Here is a 15,156-nt window from a genome sequence, read left to right as displayed (position 1 = left end):
GATCACCCAGCTGGGTTTGTGCCTGAGACAGGACTAGAACTCACATTCTCTTGGTTTTAGCCTGATGCAGACATGATTCCATAAAATTCCTTGACTAAATAGAAGATATAGAAATATTACTAATAAACTTCTGGGCTACCTAATAGCCTGGATTTCATCTTTTAACATCTCATTTTGAGGAATAATTGGTAAGGGTGGAAAGCAAGAAGTAAGATCTGTTTTTCTGTGTTTGCACAGCCATATTTTTGATTGCCTCCTCTTTTTTGGCAGGTTCATTGGGAAGAAAAACTTGGCATGCATATTGTTCTAGCTTTAAATTTTATTTTGGATCAAATTAAGGTTGCTTAACTCTGTACAAATCTCCAGGAATTTGTCCTAGGCAAATTCTACTGACAAAATGGTTAGAGGAACTTCAGCAGCTTTTCTTTTTTTATCTAAAATCCGTGTAGGGTGTTCATTAGTGAACTTTGCTTGTTTAATGTATTTATAAGCAAGATAGTTTATCATTTATTTGGCAAATTCAAGTTTTCAGAGTACTTCAGACATCTTTTGCTGCAGTCTTCACAACAGTTTTGGTGTCATACTGTAAATTGAGGAGAAAGGAAAAGTTCTAAGCCTCAGGATGACTTGCTAATAGTCTAAACATATGACAGTGGTAGGATATCTGTAATTGGGAGATTCCTTTCTATTTTAACTTCCTAATATGTAATCTTTCAGATTAGGGCTTCAGGCTTATTAAACAGCAGTTTATTCCCTTGAAAAAACTATCACATTGCACGGTTTTTGGCTTATTTCTAATAATAAAAATTTAAAAACAAGATCTGGTACTTGCTGTATTACCTACTGCTTCCTAAAATAAAGGAACTGTATATGAAACAAATTTTAAACAGGGAGGGGACCATACAGATTAAGCCGGTTGTTTGTAGGAAACTTAAATCTACTTAACCAAATATGATTTGGTTAAACAATTGCAACCCGGCACGCAAAGGGTCATTCAGATGTCACACCATCAAGAAAGGTTCATTTATAGTCTCTACCATACTCTTCCTTTCCTGAGTTCAGAACTCGGCAACTAATCTAACTGAAGTGCATTCTTTTGCTGCGGTAGAATAGCTGCTATTCACTACAGGCTGCACATGATTGCCGTCTTCTGGAAACAGAAGGAACTATTTGCTATTGATCAAATTTACACTCTTATTCAACAAGCATTTTCTAAACAGGCCTATAAAATCTACTGTACTAACTCCCTAGGAACATTATGCATTTTTAAAAGAAATTGTTCCTTTCAAACCTAAAAAAACTGTTCAGTAGCAGCAAAGCTTCCAGATGAAGCTTCTATTATTAACCCTGCCTCACTCATTATAGATTTGGAAAAAAAACTTCTTGTAACTTGGTATTTTCACTGTAACTCTTTCCAAATCATTAACTTTTAAAATTATCAGTCCAAAGATCCCAGTCTCCCGAGTGCACTTTTTAATCTTTCTGCCACAAAAATCGGTTGATAGTATACTTGCATGTTGTGTGATGGTTGTCAATACTAGAAGCCCCCATTTGTAGCACAGAAGCCTTAATTTGCCAAATTAACCCTTTGCTAAATATGGCAGTTGCTTCAACCAAATTGTCAGATGGAATTATTTAATGTACTTTAGCATATGAGAATATAGTGTAACTAAGCATTTCAGATAACCTCCTCCTTGCCAGTTCCAAGATTAAAATACTGAAACTGCCCAGAGAAAATGAAACGTCTTTTACAGTTATTTGGTTATGCAGAAAGAATGGATGATAGAGCTAAATGCTATTATCTACCATCCTCTACCAGCAGAGCTGGCTGAAAATGAAAAAGTTGCATCTATCTATCTATCTATCTATCCATCCATCCATCTATCTATGCTTACCTATCTATCTATCTATCTATCTATCTATCTATCTATCTATCTATCTATCTATCTATCTATCATCTCCATCCAGCCACCAATCACATTTAGAAACTGCCCAACTCCTTCATTCTGGACTCTGGATACAAATACAGATCAAAACACAAAATATTTAAAATTCAGAATTAAAAGGCAGAAGGAAGGGCTTCAAAGGATTAACCAGCCTCGTGGTTGCATGCATCTCTGGGGGTCCCAAGCTTGTTGATAAACTGGATCTTTAGACATTTCCGGAAGGCCAGGAGAGTGGGGGCCTCCTTCACCCCTGGAAGTGGGGGGAGAATGTTCCAAACATGGGAACAATGACAGAGGCAGCTCTCTTCCTGGACGCTGTCAGCTGAAATTGTTTAATTGATGGGGTCCACAGCATGCCTGACCAGGTGGTATGGGCTGGTGCAACGGAGTGAAGGAAGATCTGCAGGTAACCTGGCCCTTTGCCATGTAGAGCTTAAAAGCTCATAACCAAACCTTGAATTGGACCCAGAAGCCAACCAGCACCCAATGCAGCTCCAGCAAATATATCGACAAGATGCTAGACTCAGGGAGGCTGAGCTCAGCTAGAGAGACTCATTATATCCTTTTTGCAAATGGATCTGAGGCTCAAGATTGTGACCTTTAGAGAATTGTGAAGTTATTTCAACTTTTATCCCGTTTTCATTCAAGAACACAACCTGCTGTATACACTGCCTTCACCTCCTATTTCCCAGCCACAACCCTGTGAGACAGCTTGGGCTGAGAAAGGTATGTCACCCAGGGAGCTTCCTGACATAATTTCAAGCATGTTAGGTATTTTTTTAAAAAAGTCATAGATATAATTTACTTAGATTATGCCCTTTTTTTTGGTCGAATTGAGTCTCTAAATTCATTTCTGAATTTAAGCACTCTCAAATGCATAGCCTCACTTTTTCACTGCTACTTTCCCTATATAGCATTCTACAGTATTTCTGCTTGCCAAGGATTGTCTTAATCAGGGGTCTTCAAACTTGACAGCTTTAAGTTTTGTGAACTTCAACTCCCAGAATCCCTCCTCTAGGCACGTTAGCTCAGGAATTCTGGGAGTTGAAGTTCACAAGACTTAAACTTGCCAAGTTTGAAGGCCCTTGGCTTAACTGGTAATCAATGAAAGCACTTCTGAGAGGAATAAATCTGTCCCGCCGACCATCGCTTATTTTCCTGAGTCCAAAGGGGCGTGGAACAAAGCAAGACTTTCCTAACCTAGACACGGGATAAGAACCAATCGAATAGAATGTTTCTTTTTATTTTTCTTATATGTATCCATTGCATGTATTCATAACTATGTTTATATTTATACCTGTTATGTTATAATCGCTTGACAAAAATAAATAAATTTAAAAACCCATAGATGAATTAAAAAACGAACCAGGAGGGGGGGAAAGAAGAGAAGAGTAAGCCGAGTACTCATTGGTCAGCATGACATGTTCTAGGCAAGCTCTGATTGGATACTCGGGAAATCTTCCATAGGCAGAGGTTTTCTTAATTGGAGAAGAGGGTTGGTACAATTATCAGAATTTTTGTTGTGATTGGCTAATGGCCTTTCCGTCTCTGCCCCGCTATTGGCTGCGTAGCGGACATGAGCACGTTCTCCCCCCCCCCCAACCTACTCACGTCTTTTTCCCAGGGCAACGTACCTTGATGGTCGTAGCTAACGCGTGAGCCGAGGAAGGGTCGTTGCTGTCACGATGAATATCCGGAATGCGCGGGTTCGAGTCTGGGGCTGGCAGAAGGGGTGGGGGGTGGGGAGGCGGGGTGGTGGCGTTCAGGAGGTGCGCTGGGGCGAGGAGCGGGAAAAGGCGTCAGCCTTTTTTCTTTGAGGTAAAGGCTACGTGGAGAAGGCCATTGTTCAATCCTTCTTCCCCCCTCCCTAGTTAATTAAGATGAAAGAGCGGGAGCTCTTTCTTCCTCCTAATTATCGCTGCGCGTTTCTTGCCGAAGGGACTTCAGTCAGCCAGTTCCAGATTGTTTTTGTGGGGTCTTAATTGAACATTTGAAAGTTGGTTCTTCTGCTAGGTAGGCCTACCCAGGTTCTGCGTTGGTGGCCAACAACCTGGTCTCAGGGAAGGAGTCCTTAATAGTGGGCACAGCTGCGCTTTGGGATCCAGGGTGAGCCTCGCAGGAGTTGGAAGTTGCGAGAATCACAGTGGAACCTCCCTTGTGAGGAGCAGTATATCCTTGATGATTTAGAACAGGGGTGTCCAACCTTGGCAACTTTAAGACTTGTGGACTTCAACTCCCAGAATTCCTCAGCCAGCAAAGCTGGCTGAGGAATTCTGGGAGTTGAAGTCCACAAGTCTTAAAGTTGCCAAGGTTGGACACCCCTGATTTAGAACTTGCCTGCAACTTATATGCGTTATCTGGCACCTGGATATCTCCTGACCAAAATTAGATGCTTAGATAAAATAGGCAGTGTTTGATATATAGCATGTACATATCTTTTAAAAATCTGACTGTTAACAGTTCATAGCCGGTGACAGCCATTATTGCAATCGGTTTGATCCAAAAAGATGATTTTTAATCAATGGGCAAGTTTCTGTTCCTAAAGTCAGCACTGTGGCAGGCGTAGAAAAACAAATGGCCCTGAAATAGGCACACCTGACTGAACGGCCCACTTTTTGGCATTGTGCTACAGTGCCTTTGATTGCAGAAAATCCGGTTGTTTATTTCAGCATGAGCAGGCTCCTCTTGGGAACGAATTGCTACCTCTTTTCTTCTGTCTCACTTTTCATTCCTTTTTTCACTATCAGCCCGAGGACCTGATGAACATGCAACATTGCAATCTCCTTTGCTTGCCAGAGAATTATCAGATGAAATACTATTTTTATCATGGACTCTCCTGGCCACAGGTGATTCCTTTTACATTTATATTCCTACTCATTTGTGAAGAATATGGGAGCTCAGGGTTGAGCTGATCTCAAAGGGGCCTGGTGTAAGTTTCTTCTACACCATGTTTTCCTTTGTCCTGTCTTTTTTGACTTGGCATTGGGAACTGATACAGTACAGGTAGTCCTTGACTTACAGCAGCTTGTTTAGTGACCAAAGTTACAATAGCACTGGGAAAAAATGACTTATGATTGTTTTTCACATTTATGACCATTGCAGTATCCTGTCAAAATTACCATGCTTGGCAACTCACTCAGATTTATGATTGTTGCAGTATCTTGGGGTCATGTGATCACTTGCAACAAGCAAAATCAATGGGGAAATCAGACTTACTTAACCGTGTTACTAACTTAACAACTGCCATGATTTGCTTAAGAACAATGGCAAGAAAATGTAAAATGGGGCAAAATTTACTTAACTCTTTCTTAACTGTTTCACTTAGCAACAGAAATTTTGAGGACCTGTAGCAAGGTAATGCCTCTTCAGAAACTAGTCTGACCCAGACTTTCCAGGTTTTATAAATATATGTGTCTTCCCTCAGCCTCAATCTGTCATGTCTGTTCCAACTCAGATGGCCATTCTTTTCAGTAACCTGTGTAGCAGATTTTATGGATAATAATACTTTACTCTGAATCCTTAGAATTCCTCTTGGCTCTTTGATCATAAACACAAGTACTTCATATTTTAAACTTTGAAATTATTCTGTATTTAGCTAGCTGTATCTTTAGTGATATGGGAACAGTTAATAGGGAGGAATTTCAAGTGAACTATTTTTATGAAAGACTACAAATGTAATAATATGTATGCATAAGAATATATATGATTATTTAGCAAGTATATTAGGTTAACTAGTAGTCCAAAAAAGTCAAATTTTAAGCTGGCTAGTTTGACTTCTCTATGAAAAAGCAGTAATTTGGATGATTCCCTTTGGTTTCTGGATTCTTTTCCAAGGCCTTGTGTGTCTAATCTCCTCATTGTTCTCTCCAGCTCTCCTACATTGCTGAAGACGAGAATGGCAAGATTGTGGGCTATGTGCTAGCTAAAATGTGAGTATGTGCCCTGGTTGGATGATTTTCATGAGTGCATACTATAGATAAACATGTTTGCAATCTTTTATGCTGCAGCAGTGAAAGGTTTCAAGCTATAATTTTATCATACATTGTGTATATTTGTGTTTGTATGTTTAAATTTTAAAGCTGCATAACCTCATTTTCTTCTTATTGATGATTAGTCATGAGATTGAAGATAGAAAGGGTTTTAAGAATGAATGAAATATTGTAGGATTGCAAGGGTAGATTACAGGAGGGATCACAAAGGATCCCCAGGTCTTACAGTTTTACTAATAAGAGTTGAAGCTTTAGAGAAGAGTTTATAGAAAATGAAGTGAGGTATGGAATGCAGATGTATTTGAGTGTATTATAGAGGCACTGATAAGTTATTAATGTTGAGTATACTTGCTAGGAATAAGGGGGAAAGTTTCTTTTTTCTTACTATCTCCTTTTTTGAAGATATTTTTTTTATTCTACATTTAAAATATTTTTACTTTTTTTGCATTAGGTTTTTGAATTATTTGGGCTTGGTTGTTTTCCTGCAGTTGTTTCTTTACCAGGCTTAGATAATATCAGTGTGTAGGATTGTGGGAACCAATACAAGGAATTGGAGTTTGTAGCTTTTTCTTGCATTATGCGGATTGTTTTTGGTTTTTTAAATAATGCAATCAGTGGATTATGTATATTGGAGTATTTGGCGTCTAGATATTCTAATCTCCCACTCTGAGATCTCCTCTTATTATTTTCTGGCATTTTCACATGTGGAATTACAAAAAACAACGTGTAGGCGCTATTTCGTCTTTCCACCTTATTGTTTGCTTAGGTACAGGTAATCCTCGACTTACAACTGTACTTAAGTTCAGTATTGCGGTTGTAAAAGTATGCCAGTTGTTAAATGAGTCACCATGTGACCACGCCTGATTTTGCAAGCTTTTTTGGGGGGGAGGTGTCATTAAGTGAATGCCGTGGTTGTAATGTCAGGTGAATGTATTATTTGCAGTGGGCATTTTTTGTTGGAAACTGGAAATACTTATATGGATTCTGGCAAAAATGGTTACAAATCGTTGCTATGTGATTGTGAGGTGCTGCAAACAATTATTGATGTGGGCCAGTTGCCAAGTGCCCAGAATTCAATCATGTGACGATGGGTTGCCTCCTGGCTTTTGGAACTTCAAATCCAGGTTGTAAATCATTCTGGAGAGATCTGTTGTAACTTCAAATGGTCGCTAAGTGACCAGTCGTAAGTTGAGGACTACTGGTATGGAAAGTGGTCAGGATAGACCTGTTTTCTGAAGGAATTGTACTGCTGAAAATAACATAGGAAGAAGTTAATGAAAGCAAGGGATGGCTGAGGCAGAGGAGAAGCAAAGAACAGTCAAATGTTGAATTATCATGATAAGAAATACATTCATTTAATTGTAAACTTGCTTCCAATTAGCTAACTAAAGGATAAGGAATTGGTGGATTTCCAGAGTTATGGCTCAAGGCATCATTGGCTATCCTGCTGGGAGACGACATTCCTCAGCCTGAGCTAATTTAGGACTTCAAGGACCATTAGAGAAATTTGTAATATTATAGCTGTTAGACATTGCAAGTGGCAGAAGCAAATGATTTTTGTTTTTGTTGTTTCAGAATGAATACACTAAATAACTTTAAGTATAAAGATTTGGATTGATGTGCTGGAGCTTCCATTATTACAATATATTGACAAAGGACTGGAAGAAGCTATAGGGAACTATTTCCTCATTTCACAAGCAAATTGTCACAGGATAATTTGGGAGATGAAAGAATCAGAGAATCTGCTCTTAATTGTTAAAAAAAAAATCCTAAGAACTCCCCTTTAGATGAAATAGCTGAAATCTCATAATTGCTCTTGTAATGTGAAAGTCCTGAGGCAGAAAAAGGTGCACAGTAAGGTCCCAGCTTCTAATGTAGACACAGCTTTGTTTTACCTGGATGTTCTTATATCAGGCATCTAGGAATTGTTGTTGGCTTCATCTGAACCTGCGCTTTGATATTCTCTGTGTGTGTGTGTGTTTGACTCTTTCTTGACTTGCACTCTCTATATGCTTTGAGCTGAAAGATACAGATGAGTACAAAAAGAGAACAAGATGGTATATCAGGCAATGAATCATGCTCCTTCAAGATACGGCACGAGGTTTGATTCATGGAGGATAAGATTTTCAAGGTTTAGTGGCTGTAGCATCATATATTGCAGGATATATTTCAGTACCAGTTGCTGGGGACCACAGATGGAAGGGTGCTGGTGGTTTCATAGCCTGCTTGGGAGATTCCTATTGACGGTGATTTGGCCACAGTAGAAACAGAAGACATAAATGAGTCTTTGATATTGCTGCTTTTATGTTCTGAGGAGTCAGGCTCTCGGCAGCCATATGGGGGCGTTATTTGATTTTTGGTTTAATATACAGTCTAAAACAGCCTTGCCAAATTGGAGTTCTTCAGTTGTGTAGGGCTACACTTTCTATCATAATGAGAGGAGTTACTGTCTCACAAATAAAAATTACCAGATTGGGAAATACATCTTTTTTAAAAACGCACATAAACATACGCATAGTTATGTCTGGGATTTGTCTGTGGTTGGAATTGAGCTAATTTTTATTGTTGTTTCTAGGGAGGAAGACCCCGATGATGTCCCACATGGGCACATCACATCTCTGGTAATATTCTCCTCTCCCCTCTCCCTGTTTTAACCCTGAGACAGGTCAGGTATTTAAATTAAATAGAAAGCATTGCATTGTCCTCTGTTAGGATCAGACTCAAATTGGGAGGTGTTGGAAATTGGGAATTTCTTTCTTCAAAAGAAATTATGAAAATAGTTGCAGAGACAGTCCTGAGAGCTGGTACTTTAGGCTTGACTCACTGATGAGTAATGACTGAGGCTCTTTTTTCTCTGTGAGTCTGAGAGTACCATTGCACAGAAAGAAGTTGTTTAATTGCTAACAATCAAGTTAGTACCTGTTTGGACTTCCTTGGTAGATAATGGAGAATAGCGGAAGCCATTTATACCTTTGCTAAGATGTTTGGAGTCAAATCACTATGATCTGCAGCCATATTTGTACATCGGTATTATGCTGGCAAATGCCTCCCCCAAGTAAGGATAATCTGAGACATGAGTGATAGCAGTATACTATACTGTGTTAGATTGGTATGTGAAATCTTCTACTGGTTCTCTTTTGATTAAATAAGCAATAATCTTCATTGCTGTCCCTCTTTGGTAGGCAGTCAAGCGGTCCCATCGTCGCTTAGGGTTGGCTCAAAAGCTGATGGACCAGGCTTCCCGAGCCATGATCGAGAACTTCAATGCTAAGTATGTCTCACTGCATGTTCGCAAGAGGTGAGTTTCCCATCCCGTGTCAGATTTATTTGCAGTATCCTTCTTTAAAAAGGCAAGCCTAAACTTACCACTGTTACAATATAATTGCAAGCTTGATTATGTTCAGAAAGGTAGGCTTTCCATTTTTCATCACCTCTCCCAACATGTGAAGATCTTAGAATGAATGATTCACACAAAACCCACATATTCTGTTCATTTGCACATTGTCAAATTGGATAATGTGAAAAAAAGGTTATTTACATAAATTCAGTATTTGTGCAGAGAAAAGTCTGAAGAAACTGATGTGTGTAACTGTAAGTAACGTTAGTCTATCTGCACTGTCTCATCCATGGTCTTCCGGGGACCATCGGGTCTATGTTGTTTTCAACTCAGTGCCGTTTCTATTTTCAGTGAGAATTTGAATTATTTGAATTCAGTCCTTGTTCTTGGCATGCTCTGACCGCACTGGCTTCACAGTGAATTTCCTTCTGTGGCTCTTGATACTTAAGTTGGATATAAATGTAAAGGCCACCAAAAGGTTGATATGCATTGAAAGAGCTCTGTTCTCCTTGGGTGTGGCCATAAAAGAGTAAAAAGAGTTGGGAATTAATGGATAAACATGTGGAAATTTTTTGCCTCTATTACATAAGCAAAACTCTGCTAGATTATGCCAGGACCCATCCAGTCCAGCATTTTGGGTTACACACTGTATGCAGGTGGTGCTGGGAAGCTTAATAGAGTTAGGAAGGCACCAGTTAGCTTCTAAGCAGCTTACATTTAAGGTAGGTTTCCTGTGATTGAGGAAATAGTAAGCTTCATGACTACTAGTGGACCAATTCTGTGTAAATATTAGTCCTCTTTTAAAACCATCTGCATTTGTCACTATTGTCTCATCTGAGAGCAACGACTTCCAATTTTAATAATAGCAGTACAAAGAAATAATGTATAAGACCCATTTTATGGGTCTTGTATATCTTTGCCTTTAGTTTCTGTGGATGATTTCAGGTTCATGATGGTCTCAATCCAAGAACAGGGATGAGTCCAATTTTGTCATTTTTCTTGATGTACATAACTTGCATTTTCTCTCTTCCATCTTTCAGTAATCGAGCGGCATTACACCTCTATTCCAACACACTCAATTTCCAGTGAGTACCACAAGGATGGGAGGGGGCATGGTGAAAGAGTTGTTTGATGATAGAACATGGTTGGAAATTGAGCTTTTGATCTTTTAACTGGATTGCAAAAGACACTTGAGTGGTTCTGAAGGATTTCTCAGATTAATTACTTTGCAGGCTCGCGAGTTCCTTGTTGCTTTCACAGGAATGAATGAGAGAGTATGTGGGAGTTCATGGGATGGGTATTACAGGAGATGTAATCCAATACATGTTGAGATATTCTGTGTTTTTAACATGGTTGATCCCATGCAAAGGCCTTGCCTAGGTGATTTTATTTGGGCAATATGCTAGCAAATGATCTCCTGTATGTATACCTGAGCACACAACTTTGTTTTGTAGCACTGTATTATTAGAATTGCATGGATTAAGATATCTGTATTTCTAAAATCTAGGGTTTTTACTACTAAGGAGCAACTTTTAAAATCATTATCATAAAATGCTGCCTGAAAACACTTGCCTTCTGAACATCTGTAAATCTTCTCAGAGTATTACTGTCTAATAATTTACGTTTTGAATATTCCAAGCATACAAATGCTTTCCCTCAGTAATACTTAAAACAACCCTGTAATGTAGCCCATCATTTTCTATTACCGGGAGGAGTTTGCGCTTGTAAGAATATCACATTGCATTTGAGTACATGGATATAAACCTGGGGTTTATATTTTTCTCTATTCTGTTGTTCCGGCTGTAAGCAGAAGAGAAGGCTTGCATTTATTTTTTCAAAAGAGGAAACATGCTTGTTTTTTCCCATAGGATCAGTGAAGTGGAGCCTAAATACTATGCTGACGGGGAGGATGCATACGCTATGAAGCGTGATTTAACACAGATGGCAGATGAGGTGAGCGAAGATTCTCTTGGTGGACACATGCTGACGAACATGGCCTTGTTATCTTAGCCCTGAAACTGCTATTGCCAGCTACAGTGGCCCTACCACGCAGTTCAGAATCACCACTTGTTCAGAAACAGATGGGTAGCCAGCCTGCATTTTGACAGGAACAAAGCTTTATTAAAAAAATCAAAACAAATGCTTAACTACATTTGCCTTTATGACAGCCCAAATACAGGTAGTCCTCAACTTACAAAACTTAAAATTTAGTGACTGTTCAAAATTACAACGGCACTGAAAAAAAGTGACTCATTTTTCACAATTACAACCTTTGCAGCATCCCCGTAGTCATCTGATCAAAATTCAGATGCTTGGCAACTGGTTCATATTTATGACGGTTGCTGTGTCCCAAGGTCACCTTTTGCAACCTTCTGGCAAGCAAAACCAATGGGGAAGCCAGATTCACTTAACAACTGGGTTACTAACTTATCAACTGCAGTGATTCACTTAACAACTGAGGCAAGAATGGTTGTAAAATGGGGCAAAGCTCACTTAAAAATGTCTGACTTAACAACAGAAATTTTGGGCAATTGTCATAAGTTGAGGATTACTTGTATCTCTGAATAAGCGATTTCTTCATAGTCAAGTTCTCAATAATCTGAAAGTGGGCTGAGCAGCCTAGAAAGGGATATTTTCATGAAAGCTGTAGCATCTAGTTGTTTTTCTTTCACCTTGGGCTAGATTTGATATATTCTGGAAATGCCTTATTGGTTTATAAAAATGGATAAGGACTCCCTTGAGTTGATTTTGATTCCTAAAGGGAAACATCCATGCAGGTTGTTTGCTAATAACAGTACAGGTAGTCCTCGACTTATGACACAACTGAACCCAAATTTTCTATAGTTAAACAAGACAGTTGCCAAATGAGTTTTGCTCCATTGTGTGACTTTTCTTGCCACAGTTGTTAAGTGAATCACTACAGTTGTTAAATTAGTAATGCATGGCAGAATTGTTAAGTGAACCTGGCTTCCCTGTTCGCTTTGCTTGTCCGAAGGTTGAAAAAGATGATCACATGATGCCAGGACCCTGCAAGTGTCATAAATACGGGTCAGTTGTCAAGTGGATTGCTGCAGCAATCATAAGTGCAAAAACAATCGTTAGTCACTTTTTTCGGTGCCGAAACAAATAGCTATAAGTCGAGGACTATTTTGTAGTGGCTTTTTGGAAGGATTTCCCCCCCCCCCCCCAACTTTGCTATATAGCTTAGAAAGCCTTGGGATTTCTTAAACATGTACTAACCAAGACCAAGCTTGCTTTGCTTTTTTTAATACCAGGCAAAGTCAGCTAGTCCTGACTTTGAACTTAAAACAACAAAGAGACACGTGGCACCGTGAAGGCTAATCAAACTATTGTGGCATAAACATTTGCGGTCTCCAGTACTCCAATTAAACAAGCAGAATCATACACAAAGTTTCATCTTAATTTTTGCTTCTATGTTGCTAGAGTGGGGAGAAACATGTCCTGTTTTGTTTTGCCTCTCTTGCTGTTAATTTGGCTAAGGCCAAACAATTGACCTCAGCATCTGTGCATTCGTCATCAAATTCTTTAGAACCCTATTACCATGCCTTCCTGCGAAAGGACTGCCTGGCTATAGAATTGTGAACAGGAACCAATAACATACAAACCGGTCCCCATGGCTGCTTTTCAGATTTTGGCATTCTGTTTGTCCTGAAATATACAGGATTACCCTTGGAGGCAACAGGAGGTTAATAATGTGGATGTGTTTTTTGTTGCTGATTCCATGTGTCTTAAGAACTGTATAATCATACCTCTCTAATGCCATCCTTGGATAGAATACTGTACTCAAAACAAGCATCTCCTCTTCACAGCTGCGAAGGCAGGTGGAATTGAAAGAGAAGGGAAAGCATTCTGTGCTTTCCGTGCTTTCTGTGCTGGGCTCCATTGAGAACAAGGGCAGCGATCACAAGACTAACCATGTGGGTGACTGTTGCCGGGATGATAGATGCCCAGGGACCCTTGTGGGCACTGGACCTGGAGCTGAAGACAGTGGGGACAGCAAGGACGTCAGTGAGGTCAGTGAGGCGACAGAGAGCACAGATGTCAAGGACAGCTCAGAGGCCTCCGACTCTGCCTCCTAGCAAGGCCTTTGGCTGTGCTCTTCACTTTCCAGCGATTGGACTTGTGTCGTCCTTGGCCAGGGGTTGGACCACTACAGATGGATTGGAAATAAAACTTTTGGAACCAGGTGTCTTGTGTTATGGCTTGTGGAGAAGTCGCCTTGAAAGCTGTGGGTGTGTTTATGTGACTGTCTTGGCTCATTCCCTGTCCCCTTCTAGTTAATCTTTCTAGTCAACGGTGCCACCTTTTATAGAGATTATTGCCATTTATCAGCAGTCTCCTCATGGCGGGAGGTTGGCAAACACATTTAATAAATTTTAAAACTCTTACAGAAGTGAGTGAAAAAGGACTTGTGCAAATTCTTCTGTCTTAGTGTCTGCAGCTTTCACCAGTGGAAAAGCTTTCTGCAGCATGCTGGGCAGTGGGTAAAAACAACATTGCAGGAAATGGGATGAAAGGTACTGTGTCTGCTTAATCTCATATTGCCACTAGAAATCTAAAGGACGACGGGTGAGTACTGTAAGGTAGGTGGGGTGAGTGGGAGGTCAGCTTTGTACATATCCCACATTCTGAAGTGTAGCTGGGTCAAAGGGTAAATCTCTGAAACTTCTTTACTTTAAAACTTACTGCAGGTAGTCCTTACTACAATTGAACCCAAAATTTCTCTTGCTAAGCGAAATATTCCTTAACTGATTTTTTTCTAGATTTTATGACCTTTCTTGCCACAGTTAATTCCTGCAGTTGTTGAGTTACTAACATGTTTGTTTAGTGAATCTGGCTTCCCCATTGACTTTGCTTATCCGGAGGTCACAAAAGAGGATCACCCTAGGACACTGCAACTATCACAAATATGAGTCAGTTGCCAAACATCTACATTTTGATCCCATGACCTTGGGGATGCTGCAATGGTCATAGGTGTGAAAAATGGTCGTAAGTCACTGTTTTCAGTGCTGTTGCAACTGAACGGTCACTAAATGAACTTGTAAGTCGAGGACTACCTATATATGCAATAAATGAAATAGAACATTTGTAAACTTAAATGTGTTTCTTGACGCAAAAGAAGGCTTTTGTTTAAATTGGGCCAAGAGTAATTGGACACACAGAATAGAGAAGTACTCACCTGGAATGTTCTGCTTGCGCTAATTTTGGGAGATGAAGCCAAGGTGACTTCCCCATTCATCAGTCACCAAAACATGCATTCAATTTAGAAGAACTTAGAACCAGAAAATACAAATGTGCTGTTTTTTCTAAATAAAATAGCAAACTTTAGTACTATCAAACTGGAGATGGAGTTGGGCTAGTCACATACTATTCAGCACATGATGAGGGTACACCTTGTGTTGCATTCTCACTACATACCAGTGTCCCCATTGTTACCAATCCAAATAGGTGTAATGACCCTGCTATTGTCGTTCCTTAACTGCTCAATCCTTTGTTACAACAGCTTTGGAGTATATAAAACTGGAAGAAAGAAAATATAAATATTACAGCATTAAACTACTCAAGCATCGGGCTAGAAACCAGGAGACCATGAGTTCTAGTCCTGTTAACACACAAAACCAGCTGGGTGACTTTGAACCGGTCGTTCATTCCCCTAGGAAGTCGGCAATGGCAAACCACTTTTGAAATCTCACAAGTGAACTGGTTGAGTTCCCCAAACTTTCTGGCTTTGTGGACCAGCGGGAGGGGGGAGAGGGGATGGTTGTGCACATGCATGTAGCTCCATTTGCACGAGCGGCGAGCATGTGTGCCTGGTGCTTGAGCAAGTGGAACACACACTTGCCCACTGTTGATGCAAGTGGGG

The 15,156-nt window shown here is 39.9% G+C and overlaps 1 protein-coding gene across 2 annotated transcripts; it reads left to right on the top strand.

Moving 5' to 3' along the window:
• Nucleotides 1-3,557: 3,557 nt before the first annotated feature.
• Nucleotides 3,558-13,480, top strand: NAA10 (N-alpha-acetyltransferase 10, NatA catalytic subunit). Of its 2 annotated transcripts, none has more exons than XM_087956875.1 (8): nucleotides 3,558-3,601; nucleotides 4,694-4,792; nucleotides 5,817-5,875; nucleotides 8,511-8,556; nucleotides 9,118-9,233; nucleotides 10,313-10,357; nucleotides 11,141-11,225; nucleotides 13,103-13,480. In XM_087956875.1, exons 2-8 carry the CDS (start codon nucleotides 4,706-4,708, stop codon nucleotides 13,370-13,372), a joined length of 708 nt encoding a protein of 235 aa, XP_087813001.1. In that variant the 5' UTR covers nucleotides 3,558-3,601; nucleotides 4,694-4,705; the 3' UTR covers nucleotides 13,373-13,480. The 2 variants fall into 2 exon arrangements, with proteins under 2 accessions (XP_087813001.1, XP_087813000.1); XM_087956874.1 differs by having other exon boundaries at nucleotides 3,558-3,652.
• Nucleotides 13,481-15,156: the final 1,676 nt, after the last annotated feature.

Source organism: Notechis scutatus, chromosome 2, assembly GCF_049901735.1.
Source record: "Notechis scutatus isolate UNSWTSFEM ecotype Mainland chromosome 2, rNotScu1.2, whole genome shotgun sequence".
Taxonomy (NCBI): domain Eukaryota; kingdom Metazoa; phylum Chordata; class Lepidosauria; order Squamata; family Elapidae; genus Notechis; species Notechis scutatus.
Note: the sequence above shows the minus strand (reverse complement) of the source record. Positions and strands in the feature narration are given on the sequence as shown.

What these genes read in the sequence shown, in the direction of transcription:
- NAA10 (XM_087956874.1), top strand. Translation starts at nt 3,632, where the DNA reads ATGAATATCCGGAATGCGCGG. An exon ending in ATGGACTCTCCTGGCCACAG is followed by an intron (nt 4,793 to 5,816) that starts GTGATTCCTTTT and finishes TGTTCTCTCCAG; the next exon opens with CTCTCCTACATTGCTGAAGA. An exon ending in TCACTGCATGTTCGCAAGAG is followed by an intron (nt 9,234 to 10,312) that starts GTGAGTTTCCCA and finishes TCCATCTTTCAG; the next exon opens with TAATCGAGCGGCATTACACC.